The sequence below is a fragment of the Girardinichthys multiradiatus genome, chromosome 11, assembly GCF_021462225.1.
Source record: "Girardinichthys multiradiatus isolate DD_20200921_A chromosome 11, DD_fGirMul_XY1, whole genome shotgun sequence".
Lineage (NCBI taxonomy): Eukaryota > Metazoa > Chordata > Actinopteri > Cyprinodontiformes > Goodeidae > Girardinichthys > Girardinichthys multiradiatus.
Window position 1 is genome coordinate 35506793 of NC_061804.1, and position 18948 is coordinate 35525740.

At 39.4% G+C, this 18948-nt stretch overlaps 1 protein-coding gene across 1 annotated transcript; it reads right to left on the reverse strand.

Annotated features, from left to right (window-relative positions):
* Positions 1-68: 68 nt before the first annotated feature.
* Positions 69-16571, reverse strand: zgc:163098 (uncharacterized protein LOC100037380 homolog). The gene is made up of 24 exons (XM_047378720.1): positions 16417-16571; positions 14352-14436; positions 14056-14167; positions 13095-13204; positions 12904-12974; positions 12701-12810; positions 10739-10803; positions 10495-10660; positions 10192-10391; positions 8584-8627; positions 6717-6821; positions 6558-6624; positions 6249-6418; positions 6002-6164; positions 4729-4808; positions 4557-4644; positions 4333-4461; positions 4029-4218; positions 3867-3926; positions 3728-3791; positions 3506-3638; positions 2823-2933; positions 465-631; positions 69-388 (listed from the first exon to the last, which is right to left on the reverse strand). Exons 2-24 carry the CDS (start codon positions 14427-14429, stop codon positions 268-270), a joined length of 2604 nt encoding a protein of 867 aa, XP_047234676.1. The 5' UTR covers positions 14430-14436; positions 16417-16571; the 3' UTR covers positions 69-267.
* Positions 16572-18948: the final 2377 nt, after the last annotated feature.

The following is an 18948-nucleotide window of genomic DNA, read 5'->3' on the forward strand; positions in this document are numbered from 1 at the left end:
TGTCTTTTTTTTTTTTTTTTTGTCACAGCTTGGTCAGACGTTTTGCAGAAATGTCTCCGACAGAAACGCTCATCACCAACGGTGATTTATTTAGTGTCAGATCTTTGCAGCAACATCTCACCATTTTAAAAACCAAAAAATATATATAAGTAGGTACAGTGGTGAAACTTCACAATTTAAAAAAAGGTGCCGAGTCTTATTTAAGGTGGAACCAAGAGAAGAGACGGGTTTGCAGGACAACAAATGATGTCGATGTCCTGAATCAAGTTAGTGTTTACTCTTCTTTGTCTTCTTATGGGATCGATGTGGGGATCGGGACTTGGATTTGCCTGCCTTCTGCTCTGGAGATGGCGACCGGGAACGTTTGGACCATTTAGGAGACTTTGTTCTGAAAAAATGATCACACAGCATATTAGCTTTAAGGATACTGAGCTCTGCATGCCATAAAAGCATTTTTTTCTGACCTTGAAGGAGAAATGCTCCTTGATTTTCGAGGCTTTTCTCCAGGATTACTGTTCTGCCTTCTGTCTCCGTCCTCATTTTTTTTGCTTCTGTCTTTGTGTCTTCTGTCATCCCGCTGCCCATCTTTAGACTTTGACCTCTCACTCTTTTCTTCATCCTTGTGAAACTCCTACAGAGAGTGGAAACATTTTATTGAATCAAGGGAGACCGTTAGATAAGACTCTTAAGATCTCCACACCGACTTGGCTTGCAGATTCTTCCAAGAAGAAGCTATTTTATCAACACCAAACAATTTGAGAAACGTACAGTACAGACCAAAAGTTTGGACACACCTTCTCATTCAAAGAGTTTTCTTTATTTTCATGACTATGAATATTGTAGCTTCACACTGAAGGCATCAAAACTATGAATTAACACATGTGGAATTATGTACTGAACAAAAAAGTGTGAAACAACTGTAAATATGTCTTATATTCTAGGTTCTTCAAAGTAGCCACCTTTTGCTTTGATTACTGCTCCGCACACTCTTGGCATTCTGATGATGAGCTTCAAGAGGTAGTCACCTGAAATGGTTTTCCAACAGTCTTGAAGGAGTTCCCAGAGATGCTTAGCACTTGTTGGACCTTTTGCCTTCACTCTGCGGTCCAGCTCACCCCAAACCATCTCGATTGGGTTCAGGTCCGGTGACTGTGGAGGCCAGGTCATCTGGTGCAGCACCCCATCACTCTCCTTCTTGGTCAAATAGCCCTTACACAGCCTGGAGGTGTGTTTGGGGTCATTGTCTTGTTGAAAAATAAATGATGGTCCAACTAAACGCAAACCGGATGGAATAGCATGCTGCTGCAAGATGCTGTGGTAGCCATGCTGGTTCAGTATGCCTTTAATTTTGAATAAATCTCCAACAGGGTCACCAGCAAAGCACCCCCACACCATCACACCTCCTCCTCCATGGTTCACGGTGGGAACCAGCCATGTAGAGTCCATCCGTTCACCTCTTCTGCGCCGCACAAAGACACGGTGGTTGGAACCAAAGATCTCAAACTTGGACTCATCAGATCAAAGCACAGATTTCCACTGGTCTAATGTCCATTCCTTGTGTTCTTTAGCCCAAACAAGTCTCTTCTGCTTGTTGCCTGTCTTCAGCAGTGGTTTCCTAGCAGCTATTTTACCATGAAGACCTGATTCATACAGTCTCCTCTTAACAGTTGTTCTAGAGATGTGTCTGCTGCTAGAACTCTGTGTGGCATTGACCTGTTCTCTAATCTGAGCTGCTGTTAACCTACAATTTCTGAGGCTGGTGACTCAGATGAACTTATCGTCCGCAGCAGAGTTCTTGGTCTTCCTTTCCTGGGGCGGTCCTCATGTGAGCCAGTTTCTTTGTAGCGCTTGAAGGTTTTTGCAACTGGACTTGGCCACACTTTCAAAGTTTTCCCAATTGTTCGGACTGACTGACCTTCATTTCTTAAAGTAATGATGGCCACTCGTTTTTCTTTACTTAGCTGCTTTTTTCTTGCCATAATACAAATTCTAACAGTCTATTCAGTAGGACTATCAGCTGTGTACTGTATCCACCTCCTGCACAACACAACTGATGGTCCCAACCCCATTTATAAGGCTTGAAATCCCACTTATTAAACCTGACAGGGCACACCTGTGAAGTGAAAACCATTTCAGGTGACTACCTCTTGAAGCTCATCAACAGAATGCCAAGAGTGTGTGGAGCAGTAATCAAAGCAAAAGGTGGCTACTTTGAAGAACCTAGAATATAAGACATATTTTCAGTTGTTTCACACTTTTTTGTTCAGTATATAATTCCACATGTGTTAATTCATAGTTTTGATGCCTTCATTGTGAAGCTACAATATTCATAGTCATGAAAATAAAGAAAACTCTTTGCATGAGGAGGTGTGTCCAAACTTTTGGTCTGTACTGTATATAATCAAAACTTTGACCTGACTTGGTCTGAAAGTGAACAAATGATCATCAGACTTAGAAAACATTTAGAAAAACAACTATTTGTCTCTCACTTCATAACTGTGTGGCACTTTGTGGTTCTATGAGTACTTCAGCAAAGCACTGTATTCCCACATTTAACTATACCCACATAGCACAGGTGAAAAAAGGTGTAGGTACACTTTTCCTTCCAGTAGATGGTGCACATCTTGCCAAGAATTTCTCTGGCTCTGTATATTACAAGTAATCTGAGCTTTAAAGAGGATTTCCCCTGGTTTCTGGTGAAAGAATGCACTCTGGTTTGGTCTATTATGGTACAGCATGCAAAGTATGACAAACAACAATAACATGAATAAAGTCAGAAGTGTCATTGGGAACTGAAAATGAGAGCAAGAGAAGCTGCCTACCTTCTGCAGCAGCTTTTCCCTGTAGTTCTCCACTTGCTGCTGTATGCTCATCCCAGACTTCCTCTGTTTTTTTCCAGATTCCAACTCATCTTGGAGTTTCATAACCTTTACCTGTGTCGGAGATGTCACGTCAGTTTTAATAACATCTTTCTATCGGATACAAAGCAGTTAAACTCCAATAGATGTTACACGAGGTGCCTCTCCTCACAGAGGTACTGATTTTAGCTTTTAATTGAAAATTGGACACATTTATTAAATGTGTTCGGTCATTTTATCACAATTTTCAGAATTTACCATACTGGACATGCTGGTAGGATACGCTCAAACGTCATGCCAGGTCTCAGATCGAACACACGTTTATTTTGGTGTGGATTTGAGGAGATCAATGTATGCCAGAGAATAATTCATGATTTTCCTTCAAGATAAGATTTCAGAGGCTGAATGACGGTCTAACTAATATTATTAGATGATCTAAGTAGGGATATTACAACTGCATGCCTGCATTCTACTTTTAGTGGACAGATGAAATATTCTTGAAATAAGACATTACAGATTCGCAGACCTTAAGTGAGAAACTGTTTTGGATTTGCACGGTTTCATAAATCACACACAGATCCTCTCTAGATCAGTTTTTTTTTTTAAATGAGGGTCTGAACAGAGTTTCTAATGGAGCAAACACTTACTTCCACCTCCCTCAGCCTTTTTCTTTTACTCTCAGACATTTGTGAGAAAACTGCACCCTCATAGTTAGGCGACCTGCAGGAATCAGCACTGCTGTCACTCTCTGAGTCCCCATCTTCATCCTGTAAGTTGCAGCTGCAGCCAGATAATAGGAATCACTGAAGCATTTATTTTCTTTCCAACAAATGATGACCTTACAGTACATGGGTGATATTGAACCTTACCTAATGTCAGCCCTATTTTCACCATCCTGCTCACTTAAAGTATTCCACTTGGAGACCGTTTGGACTGAAAGAAAAAGCAGAGCTATTAGTAGGACATTTGAGGTCAAACTAGTAAAAGGAGCATCCTGATATGTCTTACCAGTATCACTGATCTTCTCCCATTTAGACAAAGGCACTCTGGAGAGATTACTTTCATCCACTGAGGACACAAAGCAAACCTCAATAGGCAGCTGACAAAGTGACAGCGTTTTGTTAAAGAGCTACATAGACTCTGCAACATAACTTCAAATGGTGGACTCACAAGGTAGGCCATCGATGTCCTCAACAGCAGCGTTTAGGGGCACGCCATCGATGTCATCAACAGGGACTCCATCCAGGGGGTCCCAGCCCATGGGGCACCCGTCTATGTCATCCACCGGAGTTCTTTGCATAGGGAGCCCATCTATAAGTGCGCTGTCCAACGGTGCACCGTCGATCTCACAAGACACCTCCTACAAAGAGACAAATAAACACCTAAAACTCACTTTGTCTAATTGTATATATATCAACATCTCCAGCTGGTGAAAAGACATAAAGAAGTGTGTGTAACGAGGAGATAAGCTTACCGTTGTGGCCTCTATGTCCTCATCTCCTGCTTTGGCAAAGCCCAAAAAGATATTCTGCAGCTGGATTAGATAAGGTTGGGGATATATGGCCCAGTCTTCCCATGCTCTAAAACAATTTATGACCTTTTGCTGTGGAGACAGGGTGTTTAAATGTTTTAGAGTTTTCTTTCTGTTCTAGTTTGGGTAAATGTCTTTGGATGAAGCAGGTGATTTACAAATGGTACCTTAAACTGTTCAGCCTGCAGTCTGGCTTGGATGTTTTTGTGTGCTGCATGGAGCTGCTCAAATATCTCTGGTAACTTCGTTTCAAAACTGCAGAGGACAAGATAATTTAAACAAAAAATAAAGACTCTGAGGCTCTAAAAGTGAATTTAAACAAATTTCACAAACTCTTACTATTTCCGATAATACGATGCCCCGGCCACTTTGGCACATGAGTTGTGCAAGATGTCTGACACGAGATATAATCTAGAAATCTGTGGAATTCATGACAAAATGAAATGATGTGAATACATATTTTACTTGGCATACATTTCTGCTTAAATTTGGTAACAGAGAGGCATATGGTGCCTTGCAAATGTATTCAGAGCCCCTCAATCCTTTCACATTTTGTCAAGTTAAAAGCACACACCTAAATGTTTTAGGATTTTTAATGACCAAACAGTTCCTAGTCACGACTTTGGAGGAAAAATTTGTTTTTAAAAATGTCTACACCTGCATTTGTATTCAGCCTTCCTTACTCTGTTTCCCCTAAATAAAATCCCGTGCAACTAACTGCGTTAGGAAGTCCCCTAATTAAGTAAGTAGAAGTCCACTCGTGTGCAATTCACTGTCAGGATAAATCCAGCTGTTCCCTAAAGGCCTCATAGGTTTTTTAGAGAACATTAGAGAGCAAACAGCATCATGAGGACCGAGGAACACAGCAGACAGAATCAGGGAGAAAGTTGCTATGAAGGTCTCGTACAGTCCCGTTCAATCCCTCATCCCAAATTAGAAAGCATTTCCCAGACCTGCAAATCAACCAAGAGACATTTTCGTGCTACTAAATAAAATGTGTCTAGAAAAAAAGGGTAAACGTGTAGAATCCTTATTACTGCTTCATTATTGGGGAAAAACAGACTCTTGAACACAAGAAAGCTGTGCAAATTCTGTAGATATATTGCATAAAACCCGAATGACGAACTGCTAAATTGAACATCACATTTGAAAAACATTACTCCTATTTTAAATAAGTTTGTCTAGGTTGTTAAAAGGCCCTGATGGGCAGCTGAAGAGCCACATGTGGTCCTGGAGCCAGAGGTTGTACACCCTTGACAAGCCAGCCAAGGAGAGCATTAATAAAATAAAAGAATTAAATAAAAAAAATTCCAAGAGGATAATGTTAACTCTGGAGGAGATGCGGAGATCAACCCACAGCTCAGGCGGGGGAATCTGGGGACAGGAGAACTATTACTTGTGCGCTGGCCTTTGTGGAAAATTAGCAAGAAGAAAGCAATTCTTGAAAAACAAAAAAGAAGCCTTTTTTCCACTTCATAGTTGGGCCATGTGTTGGTCCTTTGCATAAAACCCCAATAAAACCAACTGTTGCTTATGTTTGTACCATGACAATTGTGAAAAGGTTAAAGGGATGTGAATACTGGTGTAAGGCACTGTAAACAGGAGAACTGGCCTTCTTCTGTAGGGGAACTTGAAGCGAACAGAAAGAGTCCGAAATGTGTCCCACTACTTCCTCTGCTGCATCTGCCCGATCAAGACAGAACAACATGGCGTTGGCAATATCTTCTCTGCTGGGAGTGAGCTCCTCCAGAAGAGTCTCCAGTCTCTCTCGGTGCCTAGAATATGTAGGAATATTCAAAACTCAGCTCAAATAAAATACAGAAGCCAATGTGTGTCTAAATCAGCCAGGGCAGACTTACTCGGCTCTGAGCTGGCCCTTCTTCACCTCCTCCTCAGAAGGAGCGGCCTCCTCTATCCCTGCACCCTCTTCACACCTCTCAGTGTAGCTGTTGAGGATGGGTGGTCTCCATAATGAGCCTCCTCTGAACAACCGAAATTCTGCTGTTCTCCACTTTGTTGGGGACTCGCCCTGTGGGACACATGAAGACAATCCATATAGAGACATTTTAAATACACACGAATAATTTCTTATAAAAATCAGAGTAAGAACTTAGGACTTGTTGAGTTTCTGCTATTGTAAACCGGGCCTTTCAGTGACCCAAACTTACCTGGAGGATGGAGAACAGTTTCCAGCGATAATAAACATGATCTTGGCTTTTGTTTTCAAAAAGAAACCTGGGAAAACGGAAGAATTCACCAATTAGTTCCTGTTTTTTTTTTTTTTTTCACTAACAGAACCATCGTGGGATAATCTGCAGCATGGCTACCTGTAATCTGGATTGTTCTTTTCTTTGCTCATTATCATGGCTTCAAACAGAGGGCCTTCACGCACCACAAACTCTATCATCCTGTGAATAAGGAATAGCAGATTCCTGTGGGGAGAAAGGGCTGTATCAGACTGGGGTTGTGTGTAAAGAGTTTACATTCATCCCTGAATCAAACAGAATATAAGACACCAGTTACCTCCTTAATCAACTAGAGTCCAATGATAATATTGCCTCACTGTGTTCTATGTAAATCAGTTTAGAGAAACTTTAGCAAGTGTTCAAACATGCATCCCCACATACAAGCATATAATTGGGTTAATGTGACCATTAGAAAATATATGCAGCACCCTCTATGCTCACTGGAACCCTTGGCAAAAATGTGTAAAAACGTAAGATCAGTTATTCCTTTTATTGCAGTAGCATAAAAACAATCCGACCTTCAGATTACACACATTTTTTGACAGGGAGAAAAAATATTACTAGTAAATAACCAGGTCTTCAATTATCACCAACCCTAAGAACTCCTATAAAATGATTTTAAATGAGTCAAACTTTAATTTAGTAATGCACAACTTCCTGTTTTTCATTGTTTTTGTCAGGAGTTGGCTACAAGAAACAAGCTACTTAACTGAGCCCATATCATATCCACTGTCAGAGCAATATTTAGGCAACTTGCTTAAAGACAAATCATGCCTTCCATCCAGTAAGCAAACGAAAACATATCAAGTTTCCCAAACTCAATGAGACTTTAACTAGGACATTGTGCTTTGCCCAAATGAGACAAAAATTGAGCTTTTTAGAAACGACAACTTCAGGTGGGTTTGGTGTAACACAAAGGATGAATACATGAAAAAGGACTTTTTTTTTTGATGCTGTGGGCTTCATTCTCCTACAAAGGGCTTGGGAATGTCATTGGGCAGCATTACATCATGGCATCTTTGACACACCAGGATATTTTTCATAAATATCGGGCACCAGAAAACGAAGAACAGGTCAGGATTGGGCCTTTCAGAAGGATAACAATCTAAAACATACAGCTAAAGCAACAAAGAAATGGCCAATCAGACCACATTTGTTACCCTACGGAATAAATGCTCTTAATTTAATAGTCAGATTTTCCTAAATTTCACTGTGTGAGATTATACTTCTGCAATAAAAGGTGACTTTATTTTAAGGCTTTATCCGGAGTGCCAGTTATTGTGGAGGGTACTAATTTAAGCCTTAGAAGACCTTTTAAATCAGCTGATTCAAATTCAAATGTCAGGAATGGCTGTATTGGGATATTTCATTTAAATGGTTTTGAATTACCAGTTAGTACTATTAGACAGTTATATAATCATTAAATATGAAATCATCCATACAGAAACATTTCAAATGTAAAATATCCTGAGTAGCTCCTGCAGATTGCTGCTTGAACACTGTTGGAGTTCAATCACTAAAGCAAAGTATAATCCTCTAATATTGTGTTGGATTTGCAGCATCTACACCTTCTTATAACTGACTTTGACTTTAAACTCTTCACCATGTGGAAGTTACTGCTTTGATTTACAGAACTGTAATGAAACTCGTGCTCTATGCTGATGGCATCCTGACTGGAGTTAATCTACCTGCCTTCTAGCTGTATCGGTCTGCAGTGTCTCAGCCAACCCATGACAACCCCAGCACAGATTAAATACTGAGAGTATTATTTCAGTAAGTGCACTAAGTCCCACTCTTCATGTGACCTGCTTGTGTGCATGCAAAGTGCAGTAAAGCCTCTGGTTCCTAACGAATATGCATGGATACAAGATGAGAGCACCTCAGCCTCTGTCCTATGACACCTAGTGCTATGACAGCTGGTCAGTCGTAGAAAGAAGAGTGTGTGTACCTTTCGGTTGGGATAACCACTTTGACTACGGCTTCGGACAGAGTCTGTTTGTGAAGTCAAATCAAATAGTGAAAATATTACAAAGTGAGTACCTGTACAGATGAAACACTGCAGGATACATACAGCATAGAAAACAATGGAGGCATTCATGATCAGACAACTCGGGAGGGATGGCAAAACTTTAACATGTAGGGGTGGGGGGACACGAGCTAATTTTTTTAATCTAGAGACTAAAAGCTTTAATTACCAGTCTGCATCCAAAGACAGCATAAGAAAGTTATGAAAATGCTCAATAACATCACCCTGCATTGTGTGACATTGCAGTGCAGGGACAGTTGAGCAAGTACTATATTTTTAATTAGTTAATGATAAATCATTACAGATTTAGTGGATTGTGGACCAGCTGCTTGCTAAGCTTTGAAATTACTTACTTGAATGATCATAAAGGCCAAATTATCAACCTTCATTCATTCTGCAAAAACAGATCTAAAAACACACGATGACCCTTTATTTTCGTACAAAACTACCGATCCTTGCCAAAGTATTCATACCCCTTAAACGTTTGCACATTTAGTAAGTTACCACAAACCACAAACTGCAGTGTTTTGTAAGGATTCTATAGGAAAGATCAACACATAGTATTCAATAATTGTGAAGTGGAAGCAAAAAGTTGAACGGCTTACAAATATGAATCTGACTGTGAAGCGTGCATTTCTGCTTAGCTGCCTTTATAAAGCTCTCTTTATAAAATTCAGTGCAACCAATCACCTTTAACTTTGAACATCTCACATAGCTTCAATCCTGTTCAATACATCATCTAAAAATAGCAGTATGGCACAACAGCAATCTTAGTTAAAAATGGCTGCCGACCTAAACAGAGCAGTCGGGAAAGGTGAGTATTAATCAGAGAAGAAGCCAAGAAGCCCATGGTAACTCTGGAGGAGCTGCAGAGATCCACAGCTCAAGTGACAGACTCTGACAATAGGACAGACACTGGTTGTGCACTTTATGGAAGAGCCGTGAGAAAAATAGCAACCGAAACCAAGTGTAGTGGCAAACCTATGGAAAACAGTGAACGGGTCAGATAAGAAAACTGAACATTTTCGCTTACATCCAAAAGGCCAAGTGTGGCGAAAAACTCTCTGAACAAACCGCCTCCACAGTGAAACATGGTGGTAGCAGAATCAAACTGCCGAGATGCTTTTGTTTAGGGGGACAAGGCAGCTGATCCGAGTTGACAGGAAGAGTTTAATGAAGAAAAATTCTGAAAGCAAACCTGTTAAAAGCTGAAAGACTTTAAACTGGGATGAGATTCACTTTGCAGGATGATAGCAACCCTAAACATGCAGGCAAAACTGCAATGGAAAGGTTTCATTCAATGTGTATTTATCCGTTCAAATGGGCCAGCCTGTCCAAACCTAAATCTACATGAGGTAAAACTTGCTGTTTACACAGAACATCTCAAAGTCTGGGGCAGAATGTGAAAAGGTTCAAGGAGTATGAATGCTTCTCTCAGGGCACAGTAAAGGTTACTATTCCTAATGTAAGACATTAGCTTGACCAACAAATGTTCAGTTTGACACCAGCAGCCAGATGAGGTGACTTTACCTTGTCGAGCTCTGCTTTGGATGTGCCCAGTGGCTTTGTGAAGTCGTTGCGGAACCGATCCCTTGGCTGAGCATTGAAAGGGAGACCAGATGGGGGAGGAGGTGCCACTCTCACCCCAGCTGGTGTGTACAGTGGCTGAGGGGGTATACGGGCTGGTTTGCCCCATCCTAGCTTCATTTCAAAGCCCATAATCACTTTACCTGCGATACCAGACATGTCTGCTGTTAAGAGTCATTCTGCAACAAACAAACAAACAAAAACATAGTTCTATAATTTAGGACCGTTGTTGAAGGTCCCCTTCACCATCAAGAGCAGCCATGGCTCTCTCCGCATCTTTCCGGGTCATGAACGCCACAAAGGCTCTGTTTGAAGTCCTGCAGCGCTCCTCGTCTGTTCGGGGCCACATGATCTTCACACTGGCCAAAGGACCATATTTACAAAACTCTCTGCAGAGTAGCTCTTCATTCATCTGAAAAAAAGACAGTAAGAGATAAGACATGTATACCTAAAAGCATAAAGCCCAATAAACTGAGTGTACTCCAATTACCTTGGGGCTAATGCAGTTAATGTAGAGGTTAGTGGTGACTGGGGCAGTCAGGTCATCGTACAGCACTGTGCGATGGAACAGAATGGATATTAGTGGCTAATGGCCATCTAATAAACAGGGTTCCTACATGTTGCTCATGTAGCAGCTTCAGACATTTTTCAGGCTTAACTTTTTTAAATATTTAGTCCTTTACATTTATTTAAAATATAAATGATTAAAGTCACCATGACTTTATGCCAGCTATTTCTACAGTGGGGCTTGCATATGGAATCTGCACAGAAGGGAGGGAGGGAGGGAGAGAGAGAGAGAGAAAGAAAGAAAGGAAGAGCAAGAAAGAAATGACTCTAAAAGACAAGAAAGGAACAGACATTAAACAAGGAAGAAAGGAAAGCCAGAAGAACACAAAGTAGTACTAGGAAGGAAGAAAGGAAAAACACAAAGAATGAACGACTCAAGAAAGGAATATATATACAGGGGTTGGACAATGAAAACACCTGTCATTTTAGTGTGGGAGGTTTCATGGCTAAATTGGACCAGCCTGGTAGCCAGTCTTCATTGATTGCACATTGCACCAGTAAGAGCAGAGTGTGAAGGTTCAATTAGCAGGGTAAGAGCACAGTTTTGCTCAAAATATTGAAATGCACACAACATTATGGGCGACATACCAGAGTTCAAAAGAGGACAAATTGTTGGTGCACGTCTTGCTGGCGCATCTGTGACCAAGACAGCAAGTCTTTGTGATGCATCAAGAGCCACAGTATCCAGGGTAATGTCAGCATACCACCAAGAAGGACGAACCACATCCAACAGGATTAACTGTGGACGCAAGAGGAAGCTGTCTGAAAGGGATGTTCGGGTGCTAACCCGGATTGTATCCAAAAAACATAAAACCACAGCTGCCCAAATCACGGCAGACTTAAATGTGCACCTCAACTCTCCTGTTTCCACCAGAACTGTCCATCAGGAGCTCCACAGGGTCAATATACACGGCCGGGCTGCTATAGCCTAACCTTTGGTCACTCATGCCAATGCCAAACGTCGGTTTCAATGGTGCAAGGAGCACAAATCTTGGGGTGTGGACAATGTGAAACATGTATTGTTCTCTGATGAGTCTACCTTTACTGGTTTCCCCACATCCGGGAGAGTTACGGTGTGGAGAAGCCCCAAAGAAGCGTACCACCCAGACTGTTGCATGCCCAGAGTGAAGCATGGGGGTGGATCAGTGATGGTTTGGGCTGCCATATCATGGCATTCCCTTGGCCCAATACTTGTGCTAGATGGGCGCGTCACTGCCAAGGACTACCGAACCATTCTTGAGGACCATGTGCATCCAATGGTTCAAACATTGTATCCTGAAGGCGGTGCCGTGTATCAGGATGACAATGCACCAATACACACAGCAAGACTGGTGAAAGATTGGTTTGATGAACATGAAAGTGAAGTTGAACATCTCCCATGGCCTGTACAGTCACCAGATCTAAATATTATTGAGCCACTTTGGGGTGTTTTGGGGGAGCGAGTCAGGAAACGTTTTCCTCCACCAGTATCACGTAGTGACCTGGCCACTATCCTGCAAGAAGAATGGCTTAAAATCCCTCTGACCACTGTGTATATGTTATTCCCAAGACGAATTGACGCTGTATTGGTCGCAAAAGGAGGCCCTACACCATACTAATAAATGATTGTGGTCTAAAACCAGGTGTTTCAGTTTCATTATCCAACCCCTGTAGGTCACAAGGAAGGAAAGAAGAAAGGAAGGAAGGACACAAGAAAATATAGCAGAAGGAACAAAAGGATACCAATAATAAAGCATGAGGGAGTCTAAAAATACAAAGATTTTTAAACACTCTTATTTATTATTTTTATTTATTTATTTTTATTTCTATACTTCAGACATAACACCCCAAAACTAAAATTCCAGACTCTTTAAGAACCCTAAATAAACTAGTAGCAGATGCTTACTTGATCGTCCCGGTAATGGAACGTCCAGATCTGCGTAACCTCCCCCTTCACCTCCAACTTCAGGGTCATGTTTCTTCCTCTTATGTCTTTCCTCACGTTCCTCCTGTATTCTGAATTTTTACAATGCAAAATAACAAGCGTAGGTGGATAAATATTTCTTATTACACTCAAGCATAATATGGGAGAAAATATGTCAGACTTACAGCTTAAGTTCCTCTTTAAAAAGTTCAAGATTACTCTTCTTCTTCTTTTCTTCTGTCTTTCTTTTGAATACCTTTTCATCAAACAGGGAGTTAATACAGCATTTATTGCTACCTGATGATAATCTTTCACAGGGCCTGTACATAAACAGAAACTACTACCACACTGCAAAGATGTCAGAGTACAAACTTACAGACTTTTTGCTTTCAGACGATGATGGTGGTGAGGCATGTTGAGACACAGGGACAAACCTTGTGGCGGGTCGGTACAGCTTACTTTTCTTGATCTCTGCTTCTTCCTCCTCTGCAGAAAGTATAACAAGCCAAACACTAACTTTTAAATTTTTAGTAAAACATATTCAGGGTACAAATTACAGCAACATGTTACAATGTTTTCATTTCCCTTGACCTTTTCACTTTTTTTTTTTTTTTTTTCAATAAACCATAAATTTGAAGTCTTGTCCTAATTTGATTAAGGTTGGACTTTAACTGCACAAGACATGTTACCTATAGACAAGTGGAAGGTGTAAGGGAAGGGTCGTTTGCTATATCTACGCAGGAGATACGCTAGTTCACATTTTATACACATGTAAACAAAATGCACCAATTAATCTGAGATGAATAAATTAAACTGAATGAGTATTTAACTCCTAATCTTTTTTTTCTGTTTGATTTTACACAGAACGTAACCACACTCTTAAAATAAATAAATGATGTTAATTCAACACTGTTTTGACCTCTCAGATACTTAAATACTGTGAATAATGTTATTAGAGCAAATGCTTTGCTGTATCAGACTTTCAAAAACATGTCAGTTGTTTAGAAAGTTATTTTTCTAATAGAACTTCAAAGGCTTAAAGTTTCTTCTCTAGTTCCTCTTGTTTATCCAAATGTGTTCCCCTAATATTTTTCTTGACTGGGCCATTCAAAAACATTAATATCCTTTGATCCTAAACCTTTTCACCGTAGCAAAGGCGGTTATGTTTGGGGTCCCTGACCTCCTTCCTCGTTCTAAACATTTTGCAGTGTTCATTTTCCTGCCAGCATAGACAGAAATTTCAGTTGTTGTCTCATCCAATCAACACACTTTCTTCCAATGCTTGCTGCGTCTCCTGCATTGCTGGTGGCAAACATGACTGAGCTGTCGATACTCGCCTTTAGTAGCATTTACAATTCCCCCTCGTACGAAAGTCTTCACTTTGCTTTTTTCACTGGTTTCAAAAGATGCTACAAATTCTTCAAAAACCTCTGCAGCTTTCTCTTCTTCCTGGCGGGACACAGAAAGATAAAAACATAAAGATATGTGTAATTTACCTGTTCTTACGGTCGAAGAAAGACAGCTTGACGGTTACCGAAATTTGTATAAAAGATATCTCAAAAACACAGTTTAGTTTTTAAAATGACAAAGAACAAATTACTATTATGGCATCTAAAAGCTAATGTACCCATACCTTTTTCTTTAGCTCTACTTTTTCTTTCTTCGTGATGGGTTTGATGGAAGCCGCTGGTTTTCTTTTTCTGTCTGCCATTCTCAACCTGTAAGGGATATAGATGAATAAAGCTGAAACATACAGAACCAGCATAACAATACTGATTAAATATACAATGTAGAAACCCAATCACACAGGTTTTAAGGTATAACAAGGTTTTATACAGTTATGCATGCATTCAACACTGCTAAAATGCACTGACCCAACCCCGAGTCAGCTGGCTGAAATAAGACTAATATACCTTTACACAAAAGACAAAATATTTCCAGTCATGAAAAACTAAAGGTTGATGGGTTGGAAACTGAAGGAGTGTCACCCATCCCTCTTGTTAATTTAACACAGTTTAAAATTACAGTTCAAAAGCTACAAGTGGCATTTCTGTTAAGAAGCGGACTGGAGGCTGGCTACCTGAGCAGACTGCCCAACTACTTAACCAGCCAATATCAGCTCGCTATACTTTTATAACTTTATCATGACAAGAATGGCAAAGAAGTACAATACGTACATTTGGAGGCAAAAATTTGAACTTTGTTGCTAGTCAGTAGTTGGTGATAATATTCTGGTAAAAGTATGTGCATCAGAATTATTAAGACATTATTCAGACTTTATCAGGCCAAATCAGTGGGTTTTGAGGATTTTTTTAGCAGGCGGGATAATAAACTTTTGAAACTGTTGTATATTTGCTCGAGGTTAGAATACCAAAATGATTTCATACTGGCCTATGCAAAATCAGAGTATCCCAGTTGCGATCAGTTACTCATATCAGACACCCTCAACAAGTAAACAATATGATTCTGGTAGAGCAAAAAGCAATAGACCGGCAGTATCAGACCTTTCAACAACATAATGAAATTAAATTTTAAGTCAAAATGACCAATCGATAGTAAAAAGAAAACACTATAAACCCTTTGGAATATCCTTTCCTCTAAAAGAAACTGAGAGAACCCAAGGTCCAATGATGATGAGAAGGACTTCTAAATTTAACTGGCAAATAACACAGAGAAAAAGCAATCCACAACCCTGGAGAAGATGCGCAAAACTCCTTTTAACTTGTACTAATTATGCAGTAAGGCTATTAAGTTTATTCTGATCGTGCTTTTCCTGACCCATACCAATTTCAAGTTTTCTTTAAGGCTTGACGATTGATTTTCAGCAACTCCATCTTATTTCTAGGGAACTTAAGCCATGAAGAAGGAAAAATGTGTTGCAGTTTATTTGGTAGAGGTATAGTTTTAAGTAGTAGGAAAAAAAAAATCGGATTTTATTTTTCAATGTCTCCTGCTGATTATTGATCAGAGCTGATCGAGGGATAAACTGTCTGAGTCTGATCTCTGGCCCATTGAAAGGAGCTCCTCTATTTGTATGTATCACAAGCCATATTCAGGATGTGATTATAAAGCAATTTAGTGCATCTCTCATGCTCAGGTTATAATAATGCATCTTTAAACAAATGTATGGCCTAGGAGGAGGTCCTAAAACAATAACTACACATTTTAACATCACACAATTAACTATGAGATGTATTCAGTGCCCTAACCCGTTCAATGCTAACTGATTACATCCATTTGAGGATGCAACGCAATTCAAGAGAGCATGTTTAGCTTTTTTAAAACTATGCTGCATACATATCATAATTTAATACGTTTCCAGCAAAATATAGGTATTTTTAGACCATTTACATTAAAATAATCAGTTTTAATCGGCCTGGTCTGCATGAAAGCCACTGTTTTACTAAGCTAATGTTTAGCTTAGCCACCAGTTGTTATTCTCTTCTGAAATATTAAGCTAACCGTAGCTTTTACACGGCTAGTGCTGCACAGAACTGACATTTATCCATCAAATAACGCAGTTGCCTTAACACAGACACGTATATGGTAATGGTTAACATCTGCTAACTGGGGGTGTCCTACAGAAACAAACACATCCCTGCTTGCTAGCTAACACACAACCGTCCCCCTGCTGTAACGCTAAAACGCACCGATTGAAGGAAAATATTCAACCGCACTGCATGCACACAGAGCCATACCTGAGCCAAAAACTCTGTGGGTCTTATGCTAATGCTTCACCATGTTGGTTACGATATATATGTTTGCTTTGTTGCTGTCCCAGCCAGCTACTGAGATGGAAGAAGATACCCGAGTGGAGCTCCTCAGTGAGGGCAGGACGCCTGCTCAGTCTGGACGTCATTTATTGAATACGCACTCATAAAGAGGAAAGATCCCTGTAAGACATCACTGGATTTAATTGTATACGTTATCTGACTTTCTCTTGTGATCACTTGTTGTTGGAAGGATTTCTTAAATGTATTACTTATTTTTTCATCAGTTTAGACAACAGATGAAGGTGCAAAAAGATCCCTGAAACTTAGTCTCACAACACAGAATTTGTTTGTATATAGCTGAGTACTGTGGAATAAAATACAATCGCATTTAGCTCTAGTACACAAAACAACCTGGAACAATGTAAGTCTTCTGTGTAATTGATTATTTATATGTCTTTTGGTTTTTTGTAACTGTTTCTCTGGGTCAGATCATCCTTTTGCCAATTTAACCTACACTTTGTAATTTAATCTTTTACAATTTCCATTTCACATCTGTAAACAAACCGATTCATATCTACTTAAACCAAGTTTTTTTTCATTGTAGTTAATACTTCCATGAATTGGGAGATAAACAGCCATATAAACGCTCAGATCTTGCTTAAAACTTAATTTAAAGGTATATTATTTTCTATATTATTTTTTACACAATATTTCTATTTATTTCAGTCCTGATTTCTGTTTTTGCTTGTTGACTCTGATAAAATATAACAGATAATGACCCATGATCAAACCTAAATCATTCTAAGCAACTTCCTGTTAGTATATATTCATTAATTAATTCATCTTCTGTACTGCTTATTCCACATTGGGTCACGGGGAAGCTGGTGCCTATCTCCAGCAGTCTAGGGACGAGAGGCAAGGTACACCCTGGACAGTTTGCCGGTCCATCGCAGGGCAATAGTAAAACATAAAACATAAAATCACATTCTGAGATGGACTTACGACTGGTCCCCCCGTGGTCTCATGTGTATGGCCTTTAATACTATTATAAGCCATGCTCAATAGTTTGTTGATCTATTAAAATCTAAGTTTTCACTAAGAATCCAAATGTTTTTAACCCATTACAATGAAGTTGACCTTAAAGGAGAGACTGTACTGGCTGCTGCAGCTTCTTGTCTGTCTGTCTATGTGATATGCTGAGATATCCTCATATAATTGCCTGTGTAAGATTAGTAACTACATTTTATGACATTCAAAACAATCCTCTAAATATATAAAGTAGAAGAAATGCTTTTTCTATAAGTTTTGGCTGTACAGGAGTAAATGGAACCACATAAAAATATACAAATCCATCAACACTTCCCTTGTCTTGGAGATTAGGTTGCAGGGGTAACAGTTCCAAGTAAGAAACATCCCTTACTCATCAGATCAGTATGGGTGATCCCAAAGTGTTCTCTGGCTAGAAGGGACATATAATCCCTCCACTGGGTTGTGGTTGTCCAGCTGCAGTGCACATCTTTTGAACCTCTCCCAAAGACTTGAAAGGGCTTTGCTTCATAAACTTATTATGGCTGGGGTTATACCTGTTATTCGTTTTTCTTCTCCACTTTTCCTTCCTCTAACTTTCCATTAATTTCTTGGATACAGATCTCTGAACAGCCAACTTCACTTTTTGGTTCTGAAATAAAAGCTTCACCATGGTATTAAAATTTTTTGATGTAATATAATTCTTGTAGTGTAACTAAAATTTGTTATTCTGCATAAAATATGTAATTTTTCCAATTGTTATGTCTACAAACAATAATTCAAACACCTATAGTTAATATATCAAAACACTATACATTTCTGACGTTGCCCTTCCAATATATACAGTCACATTAAAATAAACCGGAATATTAATGAAAATTAAAATCTTTTTCAGTAATTTATCTCACCAAGTGAAACACATAGATTAATTACGCAAAGACTTATGTTTTCAAGCCTATGTTTCAGTTAATTAGGATTTTTTCCTTACAGCTAATGAAAACATAAAATTTAAGATTAGAATATTACATCCGACCAATAAAACATAAAACATTTTTAAAATAGGAATATGGGCTTAATAAAAAGTTTAATACCTGCTTGAAGGTTATTTTTAAAAGATACTTTTCCATATTGGTATGCATACTCTTGTTTATTAAATAGGACTGTATACAAACTGAGACAATATTTACATGTGGGAGTGTATTCGCAACCACAGCTCCTACACCTTGGTTTCCAATGTTCCCCTGAATAACCTCTGTTTTTGAGGTGCAAGGAGTGAAATGAGATTTAATGTATATTGCTATGTCAAAGATGTAGGCTATTCACTCCTGATTGATGATCTTTAGTACAAGTTAATAATTTGATATAAGGAACACTGAAGCTATATTAACAGAGTCTGCAGTCAAGCATAAAGAATATCACCAGTAGCACTTCAGGAGTTCTGTTGATCATACAAATATAGTCCAGGTGAAAGGGACAAAACATTGTTTTTGT

Bases quoted from the DNA above. Each gene is read 5' to 3' on its own strand.
- zgc:163098 (XM_047378720.1), bottom strand. From the start codon at position 14,429: ATGGCAGACAGAAAAAGAAAACCAGCGGCTTCCATCAAACCCATCACG. The intron at 4,809-6,001 runs GCCAGTTCTCCT...TGAATTCCACAG, and splicing joins AAGTTCCCCTACAGAAGAAG to ATTTCTAGATTATATCTCGT. The intron at 3,927-4,028 runs GTGAGTCCACCA...TTGTGTCCTCAG, and splicing joins GGACATCGATGGCCTACCTT to TGGATGAAAGTAATCTCTCC.